The sequence below is a fragment of the Apteryx rowi genome, unplaced genomic scaffold (assembly GCF_003343035.1).
Source record: "Apteryx rowi isolate R43461 unplaced genomic scaffold, aptRow1 scaffold_638, whole genome shotgun sequence".
NCBI classification, from domain to species: Eukaryota; Metazoa; Chordata; class Aves; order Apterygiformes; family Apterygidae; genus Apteryx; species Apteryx rowi.
Genome location: NW_020450914.1, coordinates 106,764 through 131,273, shown reverse-complemented (window position 1 = coordinate 131,273; position 24,510 = coordinate 106,764). Strand labels below are relative to the sequence as shown.

The 24,510-nt window shown below is 38.5% G+C and overlaps 1 protein-coding gene across 1 annotated transcript; it reads right to left on the bottom strand.

Moving 5' to 3' along the window:
• Positions 1–4,687: 4,687 nt before the first annotated feature.
• LOC112974910 (transient receptor potential cation channel subfamily M member 6-like) lies at positions 4,688–16,197 on the bottom strand. The gene is made up of 7 exons (XM_026084371.1): positions 16,097–16,197; positions 15,197–15,235; positions 9,514–9,694; positions 8,916–9,129; positions 7,189–7,313; positions 6,233–6,404; positions 4,688–4,866 (listed from the first exon to the last, which is right to left on the bottom strand). The coding sequence occupies exons 1-7, from the start codon at positions 16,195–16,197 to the stop codon at positions 4,688–4,690; spliced, it is 1,011 nt and encodes a 336-aa protein (XP_025940156.1).
• Between the last annotated feature and the right edge of the window lie 8,313 nt (positions 16,198–24,510).

Here is a 24,510-nt window from a genome sequence, read left to right as displayed (position 1 = left end):
TGAAAAAAAAAAAAAAAAAAAAAAAGGTGATACTCCACACTGGTAAATGTGAAATAATGTGCATTGGTGAAACAACCCAGCCTGCACAATGTCAGTCTTGAAATTAATTCAGAAAAGGCATTAGTGGACCTATCTTCTGAAAGCATGAATACAAATTCAGTACTAGTCAAAAAGGCATACAGAATACTAGGGTTTCTTTTTAGATGACTACAGAATAATGTATAAGATACTAGTATGTCACTAAATAATTCAATGGAGAACCTGACATCTTGACTACTGGGTGCAGTGTTGGTCAGCCTATCCCAAAAAAAGGRCTTAAAGATCTGGAGAAAGCACACAGAAGAGCAGCAAAGATTATCAGAGATAAGGAGAAATGAAACAGATTAGCAGCTTGGAAAAGCAAGGAGTGAAGGGGTACTATGAAACAGTTCTCTAAAATCATCAGTGTCGCAGTGGTGGGAAATGGGAAACTGTCATTCATTATTTCTGGCACTACAAGAACCAGAAGCATCAAATGAAAATATCAGGAAGCAAAAAAAGCCACCAAAAGTTAACATTCTCATTTAAGAGCTCAGYTTTCACTCTTCAGTTTTTCTTGAGCTATACTAACTCACCACCCAAAGTAGGTTCCACCTGCCTCTGTAGCACTTATACTTTTCATGCAAATGGCTAGCAAAAGAAGGATGCAAATTCACAGGCCTTGCCAAAATATATCTTCAGTGATAAAAAATGGCAAAAGCTCAATGCTTCTGACTCACTCTAACAGGATAGACATTTAGACAGTAATGAATAAAGAGTGTCCCCTTTCTTTAATACCTTACACAGACTGTGCTTTAATAATAATAAAAGCTTATCTACAGTTGACAGTGTGGCAATCAAATTGTTAAAAAGACAAATGAATGTAAATAAAAAATTTTGCATGTTATAAACCAGCTAGTGAAAGAAGACATTGAGAAAAATATATTCTCTTTGTAGAGTCAAAACATAATAGCATACTGCAATAAATTTCTTAAAGGCAAAATATGCATACATTTTGATTTATAAATATATCTTTCTCATATTGCATAAAAACAAAAGTCTGTGTTACATAAATATTATTAAGGTTATGAGGTCAAGCACTCAGAAGCTATCAGCTAATTCATCATCATGAATAACAGCACAATTATTCATTGCACAATCATATACTGTGTTCCTCCACTGGGCTCAGTCATATCCCGTTCACAGAGTGCATAATGCTCACTTAACAGGCAGCTTTTGGTTCCAGCCTTATTGTTCCTGGCTTGGCACATCCCTTATCTTTCGCACAACACTCAAATCCTGAAAATGAAATTGGTAATTCCCTTCTGGACTTTTCAGGGGGCACTCGACACCATTTGTTTTTAACCAGATTTCTGTGCAAGAACATGCTGTTATCATCTCCACTTCACAGACAGTGAGCTGAGCCCAGAGAGGTAAAAACAAAAGTGTCCATTAATTCATGGATGCCCAGCTGTAGACATCTCAGGCACAATTTTCCACATATTTAGCCTTACACAACACAAGAAAATATGGATTGGTGATCAATAAATTCAAATCTCTTTTTCAGTTAAACCACCAGCTAAGGTCACTCAGCAAAAGAGATGTTCCACTTTCCATCATCCAAAATGTAGATTGTAAAGAAAAAAGGGACACATGGGGACTGGCAAAATCAACTTTGTAATTCTTGGAAAATTAAGGAGATTTACTTCTGGCAGTGTCAGATACCATTTTCTGAAGAAGATATTTACTTTTCTAAGCAATGGGAATAACATCGGTTGAGAGATACAGAATTTATAAAAAAATAACACCACAATGCCATATTATCACACATTTGATTCTCTTTTTTCACCTGGCAACTCCACACAGGATTCAGTATTGGTCTAGTGATTTCTGTACTAGCTAGAGCTAGGAAAAGAGAGGCAGCACATTTATTCCTTTGGAGAAAAGAGTGCTCTGTGTTACAGTGAAATGTCTTTGAGCAGCAATGACTGCCAGAACAGGCTTGAGGGATATATATCCAGAAGGACCAGTGAAACTATTTGGAAAAGCCAGCAGGGAAAATGATAGGACTGGATAAACAAGTGTGTTTTTAATTTTCATGTGATGCTCAGTGTTGTTGAATAATGTGATTTTAAGAATAGCATCTCTCCAAAATCAATGATTATGCCAAGACTTAATCCAAGCACCAAACTACTCCTCAGTTAAAGCCTGACAAATGCAAATCAGGGAAAATAAGTCATCATATTAAAATACAAAGCTACTGTGAAAAATAAAACATACCTTCCAGTGTTGTCCATAAACCAATATATGCTTCTTGGCAATATCCAGTCGGTTCCAGGCCAATGCCAAATCTAGCTGATCTGAAGCAGACACATTTGTACCTAGGAAACAAGCAAAGCATTTAATAGCTCTCATACATTAATGTTATTCCTTTGCTTTAAATGGGTAAGCCAACGAGGCTACACGTCAGAGGAAAACGCGTCATATTCTCAGACAAGTACCTTTCAGGAGTGCGGTCAGAATTGCCAAATCAATGTCCTGCTGTTCCTCAGACTCCGCATCAAATATGGTTATCTGTTAGAATCGCAAAAGTACTTTATTTGAGGTGGGGCAGAAAACCTTGAGGTTATTTCTTCTTGGTAAGAGTTGTGGTAGATTAAATCACACAGATCTCAGCACAAACACTGGCAAAGGACCCATATCTAAGTGTATTTACTCTGTTTCAGTAAGAAATTATATCATTTTGCTTTTTAATGCAATGGCATCCCAGAGAAACTGACATCAGCCTACTATATAATAACACAAGCTTATTTCCTTTTGGTTAGTTTTCAAAGCTGGGAAATGTAAAAATGCAACATGACTGATATCTACTCAGTTTTCAACTAGAAAACAGTCTTAGACAGTCAAATATAATAAAACATACAGAAAAATATAAAAAAAACTTATTATATCATTTCCATTTTAGTGTCCATTGCTACAATTGACATGACTTTCACAAGAAATACTCAGTACCCCCAAATGACTACCTGAGCCATTAAATGTGCCAGCGCATTTCAAAAACCCTGATACTCTAGAGACAAATTCTAGCAAAATTCTGAGTAGAAGAATGGATGGATGCATTTCTAAATTACAAAGATGACACTAGTAGAGAAGGAAAAAAAAGTAAGAATCACTTGATCTTTACTGTGAAAACAAAGATGTCAGGCCTTTTGCCAAAAACACGAAAGCTGTCATTTCATAAGCAACCACTGACACTTGAGAGGTTAACTAACAGCTTCTGTGGAACTACCTAATATACACCTTAGTAAAACAAAGGATACACAGATCAGTTGCTGGTGCTTTATTAAAACAGAAGACTCATTTCATGTTATCTTTTCAGGAGTTTTGACCAAATGCACTGAGCTTCCTTTCCCCTGCGGCACATGATGTGTACTGAAACCAGCAGAAATGCACAAAGGAGCACAGACACCCTCTCGTCATCTTTATATTAGAGATAACACTATTACTTTGCAACCGCTGAGCCCAAGCCAGCCCATCACAGAAAGAGCAAAAAGGGTAACCGCRAACAAAGACATCATAAAATCAGCACGTGAGCCCTACTCACAGATTCCCTGTGCTCCATGCACTCCATCAAAATGTGACACAAGTGGCTGGACTGTTTCCGCCCCAAATTAAAGGTGTTTTGGATCATTACTAAAACCTCCTCCTTCACTTGAGGGCGCAGCTCCCTGAAGAACAGACATAAAAGCAAAAATAAGTATACTTTTGGCTACTTCATCCCACCCCAAATGACACCTCAGCAATAAAAGAAACTTGTGCTAAGCAGAGACACTTGAGAAACCTGTTTTACTTTCACTTCTCTGTTGACTTTTTCCTCCCATCTTTCAACAAAACAAAGCAAAGGCATCACATAACAGAAATTATTATTTACATGGGCATTGCTCCTGACCACACACATAAACCATTAGAAACACAAGAAATGAAAAAGTTAAGAGTTTTCAAAGGATTGCTTATGAATATGCAGCTAAAATCATTTAAAGTTTCATAACGTTTTTCTGTCTTTCAATATCCCAGCATCTGTAGCTGAGCAAAGGTTCTGGGGAGCTGAGGCTGCACTGGAGGTAGCAGAAGGAGTTAGAGCTAGACAGGATGATAAATATGGGGCATATTGAAATAAATGGGAAATATACTGGGACCTAAACCAAGGCCAGGGAACATTGGTTCTCATCCTACCCAAGACTGAGGTTCTCCCAGCCAATAACCCCAGCCCTAGTCTGCTTTGTGTAACCCAAACCCAAGCCCACTTTACAATCCTGACAAGAAGGAAGAAGGGATGGGGTCAAAAGCAAAGCAAGTATCTGGGGTCTCCCAACACCAACCCTAGCCAGAGGCTAGAAACATTTAGATAACTCAGAATAGCTAGATGTAGTTTCAAAGCTTTCCTCTTCAGAAAAGCCTTAGTAATTTTGGCAGAATAGTTTTTTAAACACTGGCTTGAGGCAGGGAAGGAACAGGTACTGTTCTCACTTCAGAGAAGTAAAAGTCAGCAAAAGCCCACAGTGGAGTCATTATTAGAGGCAGGAATCTCTTCTCTCTCTGATTTGGAGACAGGCATTTTCAGGTCCCTCCCAATATTGCAAACCAAGCAGGAGGTGCGGTATGCCGCTACTCACCCCGTATCACCCGTGTGTTTGTGGGTAAAAGCCAGGATATCTGCAGCTCTGCCAGTGCCCTCACAGACCACCACGGGGACAGCTGGACTGGCCCTCACGTACTCCCACACCATTAGGATCACATTGGGGCCTCCTTCCACCACCAACCCAACTATGGGTACACCTTGGCCCATTCCTGTTTCAAAAAACACCTAACCAGTTACAAACAGGTCTTGGTTACAAAAACAACAACAACAACAACAACAACAACAAAAAAAAACAGATCAGAACGTCTCATCAACGAATACTCTTGAAGGAATCTCACAGTAACTATGTGGTTCAATGGAGAGGAAATCATGTCTTCACCATCTCTAATCTGACTTACAGTTTTTAAGACTGACTTTCACAGAACATCTGCAACTGGGGCAAAAAGGTCATGAAAACCCTTTGATGCAATTGTAAGCAGCCCTAGCACTGGAAAGAAAGAGCATACTATGCAAAATATCCTTCTTCTGCACTTTGCAATAGCTCTCACACATACAAGGAAACTTGACGGAGTTTGAAATGAGGTCCATATCCATTTGCTTGCTTGTACATATAGAAAAGCAATCAGGCACTTTTTTACAGACTTTGACAAGTTCTACAGCAGCATGGCATTGTTTTAATAATTAGAAATACCTGTCAAATAAGATGCAAGAGAAATAGAAAAAAAACAATAGGAAATACAAGTGACAAAAAGCCATATTAAGAAAAAACATTAGAGGCTGAATAAGAAGCTGTACACATGAACACATTAGAAAGATTTTGGGTAGGTTTCTAAGTTTGTAAAAACTATATCATGAGCTGATAAAGATAGCAAGCATTCAATATTAAAACTCTGCAAATATATTTTTAACAAATCTCATGATTTAAACCTCTAGAACAGAAGCAACTTCCAGAAATTGCTTAAATGATCTATTGCATAAAAAGAAATACTTGTCTAGGTAATAAACACTTTCTTTATGATTTCTATACTATAATTCAGATACTGCATAGGCAAACAATGGAAGCGGAAGTTACAAAATCTGGCTAACAGAAACACTGACTAAAAGTTTCCCTTTTGCAAGCAGTCTGTGTTTCTGTTCCCAAGGAGGTCTGAGGTATGCAGTGCAAGATATGATGAGGATAAAAGTATCATAAATAGGCAGAGAAGGATCCAAGTGCTACTGAATCTGATGGTCTTACCATCTAGTTAAAATGTTGGGAAATTCTCTCGTGCTGATATAAAGACCAGGCAAAACTGYGGAAAAGCGAGCACATGCTCAGCACTTTCAGAATAATCTGACTCTTTTAGATGTTTCTGCAACTGAGAAACCAAAATGTGAGTTACTCCAAATGCCTAATTCTTTCTGAGAGTGCTGTCCTTTCCACTTCTCCTGATCGAGTTCAAGACACTTGAATTGAACAACTTCAATCAGTGAAATCCATAGCAACTGAAGACACACATCATGTAACGGGAAACACCAAGTATCTCCATGACTTTTAGGATAGCATTTTCAAACTGTGACCAAGGCAGTACTCACTTGTGTGTATTTTTTGAAGTGATATGTACTTCTCCAAATTTCTCCTGAGCATCATTTCATTCCCATACTTGCCTACTGTCCCATCATCTGCCATTAGGAAATGAGAATGCATGCTGTTGAGGGTACTCAGCTTGCTGAGTGGATTACCAAGAGTCTGGTACAGGCAAACTACCTGAGAAAATCAAAATAAAAAAATCTTCAAAGAAACCAGCAAAATATCACCTCGTGTGTTGCCTCACTTGTCTATATTTCTTTGTCATACTGTGTGGAAGTCTCCATCATGCTTCTTGCTGCTCTGATCAAGCATGGGTTTTCCTTTGATTCTTAACAGCAACAAAAATATAATTAATACCATAGAAAGCATTTATGATTAGGCTTACAGTCCTTAGTGAGGAGATGAGTCACTGCCTGCCTTTCTTTGTAATAGTTAAAACACAGAGGCATAATTTTCCCTGTTGTATTTCCACTAAAAAAAGTGACCTGTCATATACATGGAATGATCTTGCCCTTACCTGTCAAGTGTTTTTAAACAGTTATGTAGATTGTGCCCTCACATTGCCACTCACATAAAATTGCAGCTTATGAATAAAAATTATGCATTTTAATAGCCTACTTGTGTACACCATTAACCTGGTTGCTTATTCTGAACCACATGAATGTAGAAATACACAATTTGCATGCACAAGACAATTGCCTAGTTAACTACAAAATTTCAAAAAGAAATAGCAATTTCCTATAAAAACATAAATATTTTAAAACTATTACTTACACATGAAAAGCAAAATACAGTGCCTCAACATGCGATAGAATTCAACTGCTGAGCAAAAATCTAAGATTTCTTTTACTGACAACAAAATCAAACCAGTGAAGTGAAGCAGGCAGAAAATGATGTAGATAACAAAGCTAAAATATCCCTAAACATGAAGGTTTTTATTAGCAAAATGTGTCCAACTCACATCTTTTCCAATGAGGTCCCTCTGGTTCTCAATGATGCCCCAGGGAGGGATCCCAACAGCACAGATCTTCCGCAGGTACGGGGAGGCATGGCCTTTCAGTGCATCCCCCACATGCCTAGACACTCCTAAACGCATAAGTAAGCATCACTTTTCTGCTACATTTGGATTCCTGATACAGAACACCAGTGAAAGGGTTCTCCATCATTTACTTTATTCTACGGTTATGTTTTGAGCAGAAATAAAACTATCCTCCTCACTTGTACATTTGACATACACTGCAGGAATAGTAAGGTTCAGACGTAATGCACCAAAGTCAATGCACATTTGTAATTAACATTATTCATACATGTTGCTAATGGATCTATCTACCTGCATAAATACCTTATTATTTGTATAAATATTCTCAGAACTAAGATTGAAACTAATGCCTTTGTTAGTATTTATACTAACATATAATACTTTGTTAGTATTTACATTTAATTATTAACCATTTCAATTAGTTTCATTGCACATTAAAGACTCTATTCTTTCAAATATAACACCTCACTCTATTGGAAGAACTTAGAATGACAAACTAAGAGCAAAAAGAAAAGCAAAAAAACACAGAAAAAAATCACCTTAAGCATCCAAACGTTCTCAAAAACATATTTGGATTTAATAAACTTTTAAGTTAATGGAAAATAGTTTGGCAATGATCTTTTCCAATTTTTCAATTGCTGCATGTCTATGTTTTTATATTCAGCTAACTGAATGAGTCTTTATTTCTTCCTGTGCTTGGTACTCCTTGCAACCTGAGCTAATATACATTAAGACTTTATTGTAAAGCAGCAATGATTAAAGTTCAGATTTTGTCTAAGCAACTGACAGTTTAAAAAAAAAAAAACACACATGCAAATAGAAACATGTTTGAATGGCTTTGAACAAGACAATTAAAAAAAAAAGTTTCATTTGTAGTTTTAGCTTATAGAAAGTTTTTAGATCATTCCTTCATCAAAAAGGATTAAATTGATCTAATAATGAATGTGCTATTTTTCAGCACATCATTCACATGACKGTTTTCAAACAAGGTGATTTTCCCATGAGCTTCATGTCATCTCTTGTTTGTCCATACTACCCCAGGATGGCACAAAGCATAACCAAGCACCCTAGCTCATCTGTCAGGTGTAAATTCAAATCCTCTCTGATGTACAGAATAGTCTCCTTTAAGGCCACATGACTGAATACAAGCTAAAGATTTTTTCAGTTCCTTGGCTTACTGACCACTTCAGCTTTTGTGCATAGTCTAGGGAATTTCAGATATTAACAGGCTAGTTAATGGATTATCATAATTTTAAACTTTCTTAATTATAAAATATGAATTCAATTTAGATTTGAAAACTATTTTAAAGATGCTGATCACAGTCCTCAGAACCTGAACGTTTTAAGGAAGTAGATGAAATCCACTGCAATGTAAGTTCTGTTTATCTACTATCAGTTGGCACTGTGCTTCTTATTACATGCAGAATACTTCCTTCCTCTTTAATAAAAAAAAATTAAAAAAACCTAAGAATGTCAGTCAACAGCAAAGCAGTCTGATGTCACTCTTTGCATTATGCATTATTCCTGATAAAAATTCCCTTATTTTGTGCTAGAATATCCCAAATTATCATACAATTACATTGTATTTGCCCTAATTGTACATGCTCATATATGATGAAGACTGAAACAAAGAAAAAGAATTATACTACCGCTATTGATGCCTTCTGTAATTATCCATGCTCCCGTAGTCTCAGCAGCCTTGACCAATCCTTTGCTGAAAACCTGTTTGACCTTTGAGGGAAGCTTGAAATTTTGAATGCCTCCATGAACAGATATCACTAGCTTTGGCAATTCCATCTGCCATTCTTTAACCATCAGGTGCAACAGCTGGTCCAAATTGCTGTCATAAGAGAGTCGAATATACTGGAAGAAATAATCATGGGTAAAATAAATATCCTTTAAATACTCCAAGTGAAGAAAATGAAATATCTGAGAAAGTTCTCAGCTCTAACATCTTAAAGATCTTGTGAAACATTAGAATTTTCACAAAGAAAGACATTAACGCTATAGCATAGAAGGTATCAGTGAGGAATACAGAGAACAAGTCAGGTTGGTCTTAATCTCAGTGAAGCTCAACCTAAAAATATTGTATACACACTCTAATTTGAGTTACTTGTACATTGCCCCGTTCTTTCAGGGCTAGCAATCCAATATTTGCCCAACCTCACTTTTTGCCTTTCTTACACTGAAATTACAAAAAAGCACATATTAACCCAGCACCTATTAAAAATCAAATTACACCCAAACCTTGGCATGGTAAGTATGATCTCCATCTTGGAAATTGATCGTTCCAAATGCATCAGTTGGACTCGTCTTTGTGTGTTTTTGCACAGACCATTCTTCATCGCCTTTCTGCAGGGCAGCCTGATAGATCGGCCAGCTACAGTCTACCTCTGTGTGATCTCCAATCAGCCGTCCACAGCAACACCTCACATTAAAAATAAAGAAATGATTTTATAGCATACGYACTTGCACACAGCTGTAGGATCTTGATCAGAATAGCCCAAAAAGTTTTCCTACAAGGATGGATTTCCTAGCTTTCTGATAACAAAAACAAACTCAGATTAAAAAATTCAGTAATGGCAAAATGACATTGAATAAAATCATAAATATGTTTTGACGGATACATTTTTTTTTATACCTGGGAACACTAATAACAGTTTGACAGTCCCATGAAGCAATTCTGATCTGAGCAATGCAGTTCAGATTTAYTGGGCTCATATGTGAGGTTAAGAAGAATATTCTGGGCCATCAAGACTTTTCTGTGGTTATGACCACATGTTATTCTAGGTACTGAAGAAGATCTTGGAGTTACAGTCATCAACCAGGAGGAGAGAAGTGACCTTAAGTCTAGAGGGAAATTAAGGGTGACCTTTATACTAACTCTTGGACATCAGCAAAGTGAATATACAAAATAAATTGATTGAAGTGTAATGTTAATGGAAATTTAGCAGAAGCTCAGTTAGCATTAAAAGCTTGCAACCAGATGAATAGCCTGGGCTCCAAATTCAATCAGTATTACTGTTATATAGGCTCTGACAGGCTTCGGCCTGTTTTACAGAATTAACTTTGATGTAATTTATAACAACATCTGATACTCCAGTTTCCCTTTAGACATTTCTGATGTTAAAATACTCTTGGGAAATTTAGAGAATCACTTTCCTTCTACTCTGCGAGATACCAAGCAGCCTCCAACATTCCAAACTTAATGAATTCCTTGGGACTTTCAAATATTACTTGTGGATCTAGRAGCAGGCTAGATGTAAACTTGATCTGCAAAACTCTAAAGAGGTAACATGCAGAAAGACAGAACATTTTCTGCAGAGATAAGAGAGAATTAAATGGTGAAAGATAAATGGATCAAAAAAAAAAAAAAAAGCCCTAAGCAAATTAAGCAGGTGTACTGTTTTAGAAAGGCACTTTCAGACACATCTATGAACCATATAAAGTATGTATGCACTTTAGTTTTTCAGCACAGGCAAATGTCAAAGCTCTACAAAAGCAGACTGGAGAAGGAAGGCATCCCAGAATCTTGAGGAATTAATAACTCAAGCAATCTTGTTCAGTGGAGAATTAAAGAGTTGTTGAAGCCTAGCACTGCARAAAGCTACCATCAAAATATCAGCACATAAGGACTACCTCTCATGTTATTGTGCCTTACAGAGTAACATCAGCAGCCCTTCCTAGAGCAACAAGAACTGCAGCAACCTGCCTTTTCATAGCAAAGATCCTATGGAAAGGAACTAACCATCTGACATGACAAATCAGTGCAGTAATCTTGAAACTGAGAGGGCCAATGAACACYGAACTATTTTAGTAAATAACAACATTTGTACTGCATGCTAAATGTTTAAATGCAGATGCACACAGGGATCAGTCACATTTGCAGAACGCCTCAGTTACACTGAGCAGGCAGTAGAGGATTACACGTGGACCTAACACAGGCACCGCAGGGTATATACACCCGCTTTTAGACCTAAAATTACCACACAGATGTATGAACTCAAAAGGACTGGTATTTTCCAAACAGCTCTTGCTCTGCTTCAAGTTGGCACGCTTTCTCTAGGTGTTTAGCAGGAAGGACAAGGTGCAAATAATTCCTGAGCTATCTGGAAAGTCAAAAGTCAAGACCAGGAGACTTTCAGGAAGGGTGAGGAAATCAAACTAGGACATTACATGGAGCTCTTTGTATTTTGATGTAGATTTTTGTGTTGTATGTGACAGGGCTCAAAGAGGAGAGGAGCCACCAGTCAGGGTAAGGATCGAGTCAGGGACCGCTCATGAGCACTCGACCCACACAAGTCCCTGGGATCTGACAGGCTGCACCCTGAGGGAGCTGGTGAGGGAGCTGGTGGATGTAACTCGCAAGGCCACTATACACCAGCTTTGACACATTGTGGAGATTAGGGCAGTTTCCCAGCAACTTGGAGAGAGGCGAGTGTTGCACCCATCTTCAGAAACGGGCAAAAGATAAATCTGGGGAACTGCAGGCTGGTCAGCAACATTTCAATCCCTGGGAAAATCCTGGAACGAGTCCTCTTGGAGCCCACATCTGCACACATGAGGGAGAAGGTGGTGATCAGAAACAGTCAGCATGGATTTACCACGGGTAAATCATGCATGACCAACTTGATTACACACTGTTATAAAATGACCAATTTTGTGGATGAGGGGAGAGCAGTGGATGTCATTTACCTCAACTTTAGAAAGGCTTTTGACACAGTCTCCCACAATATTCTTGTATCCAAATTGGGATGTTATTTTCTGGGTGAGAGGACAAGATGGGTAAAAAACTGGTTGAGGGTCGGGCTCAGAGAGTGGTGGTTATGGGTTGCACCCTACCCGGAGGCCAGCATCACGTGGGGCAGTGCAGGGGTCTCTGCTGGGACCTGTCCTGTTCGGTGTCTCCATCAGGGACCCAGAGGAGGGGATGGAGGGCGCTCCATCCCGTTGTAAAGACCCTGACTCTGGGGGAAACAGTGGCTATGTGGGAGGGCAGGTGCCACTCAGAGGGCCCCGGTCAGGCGGGAGGAAGGGGCCAACTGGGCTGCGGTGAGCTGTGGCAAGGACAAGGATGAGGACGAGGACAAGGGCACAGCCGTGGCCAGGCCAGGCAGCGCCAGGACAGCTGGCGTCATGGAAGTGAGCAAGCTCGGTATGGAGAGAAACATCTGCCCCGGGGACAGCCCAGCAGTGGGTCCGGGCCGGAGGGTGGTGCTGGCTCTGTCCTCGGGGGCTGTCAAGCCCTGGCTAGGTCCAGCCCTGAGCGACCTGGTCCGCCCTGTGGCTGAGCCTGCTCTGGGCAGGGGGTGGCCTGGAGGCCTCCTGCAGTCCCCGCCAGCCTGCATCATCCTGTGATCCTCTGAATACACCATGTATAGCTTCAAAGTGTCTTTGCAATAGCTCTTCCKTCCTTACTTTAGAGGCTCACCAAGCTACCAGTGAGGAAGGGAGTAACGTGGAGCGACGCAGGAACAGCACCCTGGAAAAGTCACGCTTTGAGTAACAAGGAGAAACTTGGAGGGTCGACGGTGACGTTAAAGCCATGCAGTAACAAGATTACAAAAGCCAGTGCCCTAGCGGGTAGCATGTTAGAGCCAGTATCCAAGAAATGTGCCTAAAGGGTCAGCTACAGAGATAACTCGCAAAAACCATGGAGATGCACAAGGAACCAGAGGTTCAGCACCACATTGCTGAATAACCGCACAGGGAGATCAGTCTGGGAGTCATGGCACAGCAGCCTGGGATGTATTGGGAGCACTGCGCTGAAGAGGAGATAGGCCAGTTCAACACACTCGGGAAGCATGGACAAACAAATGTGCCAATACACTACTCAAATTTGATTAGCAAGTACTTAATGGAGTTATTCTATTTAGTAATTGCAAATAGTTGCATAACCCACTCATAAACTGATTGCAAACCTTGAAAGTTCTCTTTAAATAACATCATTAAGAGATTACATTTGGAAAAAAGAAAAAAACTCATTTGCCTAAAGTATTAGGTCAAATTACGGTATACATCACATACATTCACATTAATTTTTGACTGTTATGAAAAATTCACAAGTCTCAGGAAGCCTAAAACTGGTTTCATTTCTGATCTAATAAACACAAAATAACCAATTTTAACACTCATGTGGAAATGTTTTTCCCTTGTTCAGAAATTTGAAAGAAAAGCTCTGCTAGAACATAGCTATCCGTGCATCTTAAAATATACAAGTAAAAAGATTAGCTATCATTCAGGAAAATGTACCTGGAAGATAATGGCTGACTGAAATGAACACCAGATAGACACACACATCCTGCATATACAGACAGATGGACAAATAGGATTTATATGAATTAAAAAAGCAGGAAAATGCACACCAAAAAGTTAACAGCAGTAAGAGGGGAACAAAATCCAAATCTATGAGACCTAGAGAAAGGTAAAAGAGAAAAATAATTTAATAAGAAAACGCTGTGGCTTCTCTCCTTTTTCTCCTTCTTCCTCCATCTCTCCTCCTCTCTCTCGCTGCAGTATTAGCATTCATATAACTACACAGTGTTTGATTAGAAGGTTGATCTGGTTCAAAACTAATCTTTATTTTTTATTTTTTCCAGGTTAATTTTCATATCAATGAGCTTCCTGAACCAACTAACAACATGATCACTGGGGGGAGGGGGGGGTAGAGGGAAAGACAGAACTGCAGTAGTCTGAATTTAAATGGACTTAAAATAGCATGAAAACTACATCTTAAGTACTCCCTTACTGAACTCATCTGAACTCATCTGCAAGTTAGCAGGAAGCAGTAAAATTCTCCCCGCCTTTCCACCTCCAGAATGCTTGCAAAATCTTTGGATCTCTCTTCTGCTCTGGGGCTAAACCACACTGTGGTCATTCTTTTGGGACAGAAATCAGATAAAGGGAGTAGACCCTTTAAGAGTATATGTTTCACAGATCATTCACCTTACTTTTAAGGCCAATGCCCTTCACATTGATTTGATTTACAGGAGTGTTTTATTTGCTTTTTAGAAAATTTGATTCTCGCTTCATGCAAACCTTAGAAGCAAAATAAAATGTGAATGTATCATCAAAACGCAAATAGTCATGCTCATGCAGATGACAGGAACAGTTTGCACAACCTTGTTAGTCACTAGTTATTGGGAACTCCCAGTTTTCTATTGCTTCAGCTTTCAGAGAAAAGGCCTTATTGCAAAACAATTGTCAAGGAAAATTAAAGTTTTGATTTAACAACTGCKAATTTATTATCCTAAACATGCAATAGAAAAAGCCGTTTGGAGACACCCGCTAGAACAACAACGGCTACTACAAACATTGGATTGAAAAGATTCACAAGCCACAAATACTGGTTGCCTGAAAAATCCACACACCAGTTAAAAGCACCAAAATGATGTACATTTTGTTGTTTGCCTTCCCAAAAGCAGGAATCCAGAACAGCCAGGACAGTGAAGATGAGAAAAATCTTTAGAAAAATAATATCTGTTGTAATCTATTCTATTCTGTCTATTATAATATCTAAGTGTCTATTGTCTTCTTCCTTCTCCCTTCATTTTGTTCTTCCCCTTTCCTTGATTCTTAAGGTTCTTCACCACCCTCATCACCCTCTCTTTTATGGCACCCAGGATATAGCTGGAATTGTTACCCATTTAGAGACATATTTCTGCCTTTCATTCCTCAAGAGAAGATTAAGACAAAGACACCTGCAGAAGTCCTTTGGATAAAATTTTCTATTTTGAATAAATTGAAGGTTATTGTACAATTTATTGTACCATGGTTTATAGTAAAACTTTCCCCAACAGGTCGCCAGAAAGGCTCTCATGACATTTCCAGAAGAAGGATATTTTTGCTATTGTTGCTTCCTAGACCAGGAACATCCATTTTTTCTTTAGCTCATTTTAAAAAGCACAGACTTCCATTTATAAAGCCTTACCTGATTAAATTCTGGCAGACCTGGCATCCTGCAGAACATCTGTGACAACAGATGAATAATTAATACATGCATGTATAAAAGAAAGCACCTGTAATGGTATTCATAAAATATCAATCCACCTGTGAAAAAATTCTAATCAACAGAATTAAAGGTTGTGTAATTCCACATTCAACCTAGAAAGATCTACTGAATAACTTCAGTGATTTGTTTGGAATTTTAAATCTCAAACTGTATGTCCAATCTGCATTTCATAGACAAGCTATCATTTACCCTATCCACGTGTTCAAAACTATATGATCAAATTTGCAAGTTTACACCTTGACATGTGATCTCACCGGGTTTATTTAGGCAATACAACCAATTAGCTACACAGTCTTGGGTGCACAATCCAGAAGATTTGTACTTTCAATTCCTCAAACCTGGCTTGAACATTTGATTTTTTTCTTACTCTTTTTACATTCTTTGCCAGTCTGAGCAGAAACCTGCATCTCAGAGTACCATAAGCAACAGCAGACATTGTTTTTTACTTAAAGCAGATTCTGCTTTATCCTTTGAGGAAGGAAGAAAGCAGTAAAACAGGATTAAGAATTCCAGTGCAGTAGTAATTTGACGTTAAGAAGCATGTCATTTTTCTCTCTCTCAGTTGGATGGCATACCACAGTTTTGGTTATTGGATTGAGAGCAACATATCTGAGAAGCCCCAAAAGGTTAATAGTTGCCAATCTGTAACTCAAACAGCCTCATTTAAAAGGTACTGGTGACAGTATCTATAAAYGTCAGCAATCACTAACTGAGGCATCACAAAACTGCAAAGAACTGCACTGAAACTACACACAAAGTCCATAAAAATTTATTCTGATTCTTTCTAAATGTAGCAGAAAGAAAAATTCACTGCTTTACCTGTGAGGGTCTTTTGAACTGGGAATGATGTTGGCACATTCTCTCTTACTGAAGACCTCTTCAATCCAAGATTTTGGGGACTGAAAAGACATTTCAGACATAATTGCATTCCTTACCTTCAGAACATAATGTCAAAAATTGCACTATAATGTCTATATTGCTGTATGTGCTGAACATCTCAATGATTCCCATCATGATGTTAGATGAAACCAAACGCTATGAGCTGAAGCTACAGCTATGGCTCTGACCAGTCCCAGCTGTTCAGTCCCAAGCTTTACAGAGCTCCACGTAAATATGAATACTGAGATTTATGTCTGCCTCTATTAATGAACATGAAAACGATTTAGAGGACCAGTAAAAAACACATATATAATAGAAGTGGAGTTGCTTAAATGACTACACATTCCTCCTGCCAGAAGACTAGTGTGTGGCAATCTTATTAAACCTGTGAAAATCTGGAAAAAAAAAAATCAAGATTTTAAAATTATTTTTATTTGTTTAACCAGAAAGAGATGACTGATTCCTTTTTTTATTATTGTTATTAACATTTAAGAACTGATGCTTCCTGGTTACATGTCTCCTGAACTAGGACTACAGTGAAATGCAAAATGCAAAAATCTGGGACCATTCTCAAAGACCAGACCTAGCACTTAACCGTAATGTCAAGTGGGATTTTTCCACTGACGTCCAGGGACACTGAAAACCGACTTGATGAAGGCTGTGTAGCTGAGGAAATAATCACTGTGGTACAGAGATTTTTCCAAGAATCTCTCTGGGAGTTTTTGAACCTCTTCCAGTCTCCCAGGATCAAAATTCCCCAAAGCAGCAACAGGTTTTTGGTTGCCAAATTTTGAAAACTCCATGACTGAATTTAAACAATAGTAGAACACAGGAAAATCTTCTTGCAATTTATGGGAGCTGTCACCTCAACAAAATGGATAATAGATAGATATCGTACTATAAAAAATAAATACAATTATAACGATTAAAACTGTCTCATTGCCTCTCTACCTCTTGTCTATCTTGGATAGTAAGCTTGGATAGGACAGGGCACAGTAGGGTCCTGATTTATGATGAGGCATACAAGACAAACAATAATAAACACTGACTCCTTTCTTACTTCTGATGTTTGCAAAAAATTATCCCTGCACAGTACACACCTGCCTTGTAAAAATGCTTATGATAAGTACCTGTCTCTGTGCTTGTTTGTAAAAGGTCTCTTTCATATCATGAATTAGTAAAGAATTAAATTCACGAGAATGTCTGTAACTCAGCTGATTAAGAATATTCCTGGTAGCATTTTATGGCTGGAGTTCAGCAATAATTCTTATAAAAGAGAATACCTTTCTTATCTGCTGAATGGAATTATGATCCTTAATAAAACAGGTCTGTTTGAGGTTTCTTACTTTTGCTTCACRTTCTCAAATATTATCTGCCCCCACATAATCTTATAGCTAATCCTTTAGTTATGGAAAGTCAAGAGCTATACAAATGAAATACCAAGATGTCTGAAGGCCTGGATCCAGCTTCCATCAAAACCAATGGGAGTTGTTCCTTTGATTTTAATGTAGTCTGAATGAGGCCCCCATTGATAAAGATGAAAGAGTTTATTAAAAAATAGTTTGCTGGTATTAATGTGGATGTGTATTCTTCTGGGAACAACTAATTGAACTGTGTCTGGTTGAGCTCAGAATGAAGGAACATCACCATGGCAGATCCTCAGGGCTGGACAGAGCAAGGCATGCAGAAAAATTAATTATCTTCAAAAGACACCTACTGAAGACCAGGCACAAAAATTCAATCCAAAGAAAAGCCTGAGAAGCAGCAAAGTGAATTTCATTTTTTGAGAGCAGCTATGCAGCTATGCTCTGTTCTTCTCAAAAATCTTTCAGCAGGATTCTCATTAGCAACCAGTATTGTCTCATGCTTCCCAAACCACTTCATCCTAATCGTTTGAGCTATCAAGGAAAACACTGAAATGTTTCTGATATTACAACATCCTGGGACTCTGGTCTTCTTGAAATCTGTTTCCTGTAAATACTAGTCTTCAATTATCGGAACTAAAGAATAAAAAATATATATATTTTATGGGATGCCCTGAATAAAAAGGCTTTTTTTTTTTTTTTTAAACACTTACTTTACTAAACTTCTCATGAACAAGAGTGGGTATAATGGAATGGCTAGGAGACTTTTTGGTGCAGGCTGAGCAGTACCACATGAGAGATCCTGCATTCCTGACAGGCTTCCCAACATTCGCTGGGGCAACACGTTCAGCCTTGTGAGAGGAGAAAGAAGCTGTCACTTACATTTAGTAACAGCACTAGTAATTCAAAATAATTCTGTACAAGCCATTGGTGTCACATAGTCTCAGGTGGCTTCCCTCAAGCTACTTTATTTCCAGCATGACATAGCCCAGAAATCAAGTGTTATCTGCCTATATCTTGAGGTGGGGGTACATCACAACCCAGGTGTGAAGGCCAGTTTTGGAGAACACAGCCCAGTGTAACGAGGACGCTTTGCATCAGCCTACACACCAACTACAAAGCATGGTGCCAGCTGAGCAAGGGGCTGGCACTCAAGTAACCCATGTGTGAACACCCATAAGAAAGGATGTCAAAGAAGTTTTTATCTCCAAAGTGCAACATATCTCATCATGCCATCACATGATACAAGTTACCACAGATTTTTTTTTTTTTTTTAATGAGGATAAGTCATCTGGTACACTATAGTTTTCCTAGTGTAGTTATTTCAAATCAAAAGATAACTTTGCTCTTCATAATCCTGAGGGATGGCAATAAACTATGTTAGCCAATGTTACAATATCTAGTAAGGGAGATATAAAGACATCTTCTTTATTATCAGCTTTTTGAACATCCAAGCTGTTCCCTGAAAGAACATACCTTATTTTTTTWAAAAAATATTTTTTTGTTTTGGGTCTTTTTTTTTAATATAAAAGTAATGTTTAAAATTCTGGATATTTTGTGTAACATTTTACAAATTGGCCCAATAGCAATAGCACTAGAGGTCATTGCAAAATTCCCATTTACTTCAGACAAACAAGACTCACAATCTGACCCTTTAATCTTGAAATGCCAAGGATACATCTCTCCTAATGGCATATCTACTACAAGCATAACTACTCAAGTCCTTTAACTCAACTTAAGGATTCTTAGCCTTTAAGAATTTCTCAGTAATAAGAACTGAAACCATTTCAAAGTAAAATTGATAGAATACTGGGAATTTTCACCCTGCTCTGCAAAGAAAGAGTATCTTCCTATACAGATATTTCAACAGTAATCTTTGATTATTTATAAAAAGTTTGTCAAAGGCTACGTTGCATTGTCTCACATCCTTGCTTCTGTAATTTTTAGATAAAGAAAATAAAAATACTTGGATTGCATATCATCTGTATATGATCGTGATGAAGCCTGCCTAAAAGATGGTAACTCTAAGGTTGGTTTTCATATCAAATAATAAACAAGTGCATACAGCAAAAAACAGTTTGCAAAGTCTCCAACACTAGTGAAGTTGTATTTTCACAACTTCACTAGTGTCTTTAGTGAAGTTCCTTAAAGAGATGGTGTTACCAGAAAAAAAAAAAAGGAAAAAATAAAGTCTGTATAACTGCATATCATTTTGTGAAGCTCTACAAGTTTCAGAACTGAAGGAGACACACTTACCATTATTTTTATATAAAACTGAGCTGAAATCTTCACTTGCTATGTAAATTTGCCACTGCAACACTGATAAGTAGGGGCTAATGTGCATTTGTCCTGCTCTGGAATTAGCTTTACTAAATCAAGGTCTGCACCAAACATTCAGCCCCTTCAAGGCCAGACAATAAGCACTGTTCATTGGTTGAGTACCAAATGTAGGAAAACTAGATTACACTGTAAATACTAAACAACAAAATTTTTTAGTACAATTAACTGCACTAATGTCCCCTTTGGGGTGAAAGCACAGATATACACATTTTCTGAAGAAACAACATACTGCTCCCAACATGATCAAATTCTCTGTCAAAGGAAATTAAAAGACACACATCTCAGTATCAGAACAATTTCATTCATTACTGAAAAATAACCAGCTCTTCCACAAAAACAGCAACTGCCTTTAATAACATACTTTAGATCTAGACAGGGGCAGATTTATTTAAATAACAGGCTAGTTTATTTAGGCAAAATATAACTGTGCTGGAATCTAGCCAGAGCAACCAAGCAGTAAGTTCCTTATTAAAATTGCAGGGAATTTGCACTAACAACACAGAGAGCAATGGATTTCTATCTTGTATCTTAGCCAAAGTACAACTTCTTCAAGAGGTGATACGTGCTGCCAAGCACCATACACCAGATGTGCACAGAATCCACTACACACAACCACTTTTCTAAGTCACTTCTCCAGAATTTGGGTATTCCTGCAGATCTTAATTATGCCCGTGAGATGGGCAGAATTTCAGCAAAACATGGTGTAGCTACATGTGATAGAAATACGTTGGTAAAGAACTGTTTGGTTACCCTTAACATAATGAGAAGAAAACAAATATTAAATAGCAACATGGCTAATAGATTTTCCCCAGGACTCCAGTATATTTGTACAGTAGCTGTAAAGAAATTTACCACTGGTGGCAAGGATTATAAAGATCAGAAGGACCCAGAATTGACATTCATTGCCTGGGAAGTAGGGAGATATCATTTTCCTGTAATTGTACCTGTGAGAGACCAATACAGGGCAGGATGTGACCAATCTTTATTCAAATACAAAGTGAGAGGAGGGAAGGAAGGATTTCCCATTTGCAGAGCCACTGCAAGTATCCACTGTCTCTGTGCTCAGCAAACTATTCTAAACTATTTTAAACCCTTTTAAAAATTAACTAGACATAGAGCAAGTCACTCACAAGAACATTAAGTACCTGAAATGCAGCCAGAGTCCTTATAAGCCAATGCTCAGACTGTCTCACATAAGTTTAGGCTATAAGCAAAACAGTGTCTTTTGAACCCGTAGCCCTGGGAACTCTTCCTAAGCTCTAAAAGCTAAGCTGAACTTACAGGTATCATCATTTTATACATAATTTTTAACTCACAAGCAGGATGTCAGCAATATTTCTGTCTCTCACTGCCCTTGCTAAGTTACTGCTAGCATTAAAGAGATTTCCAACTTAACAGACTGCATGAGCTCTTCAGGGCAGAGACTTTCTGGTCCAGCATCCATTACATGCATGCTTATGTCATTAAGTAATATAACAACTGAACATAACAAAGAACAACACTTTGGTTTCATGTATGGAAGAAWTATATAAAACTCCAGAGTGACATGCAATAAAACACGAACCCAATCTGAGGTTTTCAGCAAACTCCCCTGTCTTCTAGGATTTCACTGTGCATTTCACTGCTGCAAGACAACAGCCTGGCTTTGTAACACAGACATGCCATGGTTCCCTTCCTCTGTCAGTACTGAGACAGTACATCAGTACATTTGTTATTAACTAATATATTTTGCTTTTCCAGTCTTTCTCACCCACTTTTTGCCCAAGTGTTCAAGAGCCTGTACATCAGTGGAAGTACTGCCTTATAAGCAATTGAACTTGCAGGACAACTTTCATCCACACATTTCAAAAAGATGCACAGAAGTATTGTGCAAATAATTTAATTTGAATGTTTTCACTGTTGTTCAACATTTCAATAAGTCCAACTATAAAAGACAACAATCAGTTAATCCCAAATTGTCTTTGTAGGAAGTCTGCAGACTCCATAGCATTGAGAGTTTCCCCTTTTTCCCCTCTTAAAGATAAAAAATCATTTCAAGTCACAGCAGAATTTCTGTGATAATCTGCTGGTAATTCATTCAACCATGCCCACCATTAAGTATTCTCAAACCTTCCTAGATACTTACACTAATAGAAGAGGAGTCACTCATGCTAACAGGGTGAACGTAGACCCAAGTTAGAGAAGAATAACAGAACTTGTTAAAAGTCTTCAGTTGTACTTAGGGGAGATTTTGGATGATTTTCCCTACCACTGATGGAGCCTGTCAGCTTCTTAGAAACTTATCAATTCAGCCTTAAACCAACAGAGAGTACTATGGCATTTACTTTAACATTTAAACAACTGTACTTAAAAGCTAAGTATGTACGGCTAAGTGCTTTTCTGGATTGGGGCCTTACATCAAAGGCTCATGAAAACATATCCAAATGTTGATCAAAACTTACCCGATTAAAGAAAGCCCCCTTGACTGTAACAGGCTTTCCAGCACATAGCTTTGCACCTCAGAGTGGACCACATGATACAATTACAAGAACATTTCTGATGTTTCCAACATGAGGAAATGTTTCCAGTGCATGTAACACACTAGGACATGCAAATAGCAGCAGGGTTGTGACAACAAAAAGCAGGAAATATTAAACAGTGAATTCTCTCCACATTGCTGTCAAAGATCTGCTAACTTCACCCTTGGAGCACTGAACCAGTCAAATGAAGGAAAGCTTAGCCCGCAGTCYAGTCGTACTTAACTAAACTAATTAATTAACCCTTGCTGCTATCACTGAACATGTACTGTTTTGGACAAACACGTCAGGCAGCGCTGACCCGAGAGCCCTCGCCGCGCAGGGGCGCAGCCGCTCACGGAGGGAGCCAGCGCTTGCAGCGGCAGGGCCTGAGCCGGCGTCCCCAGAGCCCCGCGCGCCCACGGCACAGGGCTGCGCAAAGCCAAGGGCACCGAGACTTTCGTCTCCGCGCTTCTGCCAACAGCCCAGGCTTCTGCAAATGAGCTACACGCAGGCAATCCCAAATCACAGTTCATTTTCCTCAGCCCCGCCCCTGAAGCAGGCCTCAACAGTGCTGCTAAAAATCCTGTTTTATGCCTGACCTGGCCTTAGACGTCTTCAAATAACTTGAAAACAAGACAGAATCGATACAAGCGTTAGCTGGTTTCCTGGTCAGATCCTCCCATTGGGAACAACAGAAAGTCTCCATGACATGGAACAGAATTGGACCCTCTGCTAAAAATAACCAGTCCAAAACCTACTGCTCTGGAAGTGCTGTCACCTTTGAGAAAGTTTGGATCTGGCTACGCTCCATAATTACAAGGCATTTCAACAATGGAAAAAAATCTGTGCTTAATGCTGGTGGCAGCTATCTTGCTAAAAGCTGATATTTTTCATATATTGCCAATATGAGAATACAACATAATTCTGTACACTATCTTTTATTCTCCCATAAAACCAGTTCAATGATCAGTGAAAGATGTGGACTGTTTAACAACTAGTCATAAAAAAAGGCACAGAAAGATATCAACTGACAGAAAGCAATCCGAACTGCAGGAAAAATGACACTCAAAATTTGTGACAAATAACAGAGCAAGCACCAGTAATAGAGCAAGGAATGGCAAATGAATCCAAATTATAGCCGCCAAAAATTGTAAATCCCTTAATATAAAAGTGGCTTTACTTTGTCTTTTTTGGAGACAAAAGTTGCAGGGTTACCTTCAAGAACACTCTTGCCTGCCTCACTAAGGTCAGTAACACTATTCAGATCATGAAGAAACTAAAGGATTTGGTCTTCTTTTATTAACCAGTGTAGTAGCATTAGAAGGTTCCACAAATTCAGGCAAGATAGAATTGAAATAATGTTGCTCTAAGTCATTTTAAACTGGCCAAAATTCAAGGAGCAATAAGAAACTGATGCTTCAGGCGTATCATTCAGAGAGTCAGCACAACGCTTCAAGCCTTGCTCAGGTTTCCACTTTGGGAGGAAATGCCAGAGCTCACTCTTTGTCCAACACTTGATGTTAGCAAAGAGCTACTAATCAACTTGCTATTTTTAAAATTGGGTCTCACGTACCTGGCATTGAGCGATCACAGAGGTCAACCACCTACTGTTCTTATAAAAGCATTCGTCTATCAGTGGGTTCAAAATTATACAGCAATTTTACAAAGCTCTTCCTGGTTTAAACCAGATATAGCTGTACTTGTATTGGATTATAATCACTTGCGGCTCGCACTTTACCATTATTTGCTGAAACTATAAAACCTATTTTCTATACTCATATTGCCAAATGCAGCTTTACAGTAAACATTATGTGTCGCTGATCACTTGTCAAAGATTTCCTCTCATATCCATCAAATCACGTAATTGCAATGCTTGAATAATTTTAGTCTGTCCAGGCAAGCTCACATTTCACCTCATGTTCAAGCCAAAATGTTCCTCTCCTCTTAAAAAATAAAAAGTCCTATTTCTAAGCTTATCCCCAAATTAGTCTCCGTGTATATTAGTCATACTGAAATATATTTTTCTGCCTGCATTTTTCCAAATGACTGCCCTCTTTCTTGCACCTTGCCTATTTCTGTCCTCTCTCAGATGGACAATTCAAGAGATCTCTCTTTCACCAAGAGAAAAAAGGTAAAGAGCAGGAAGAGAGGG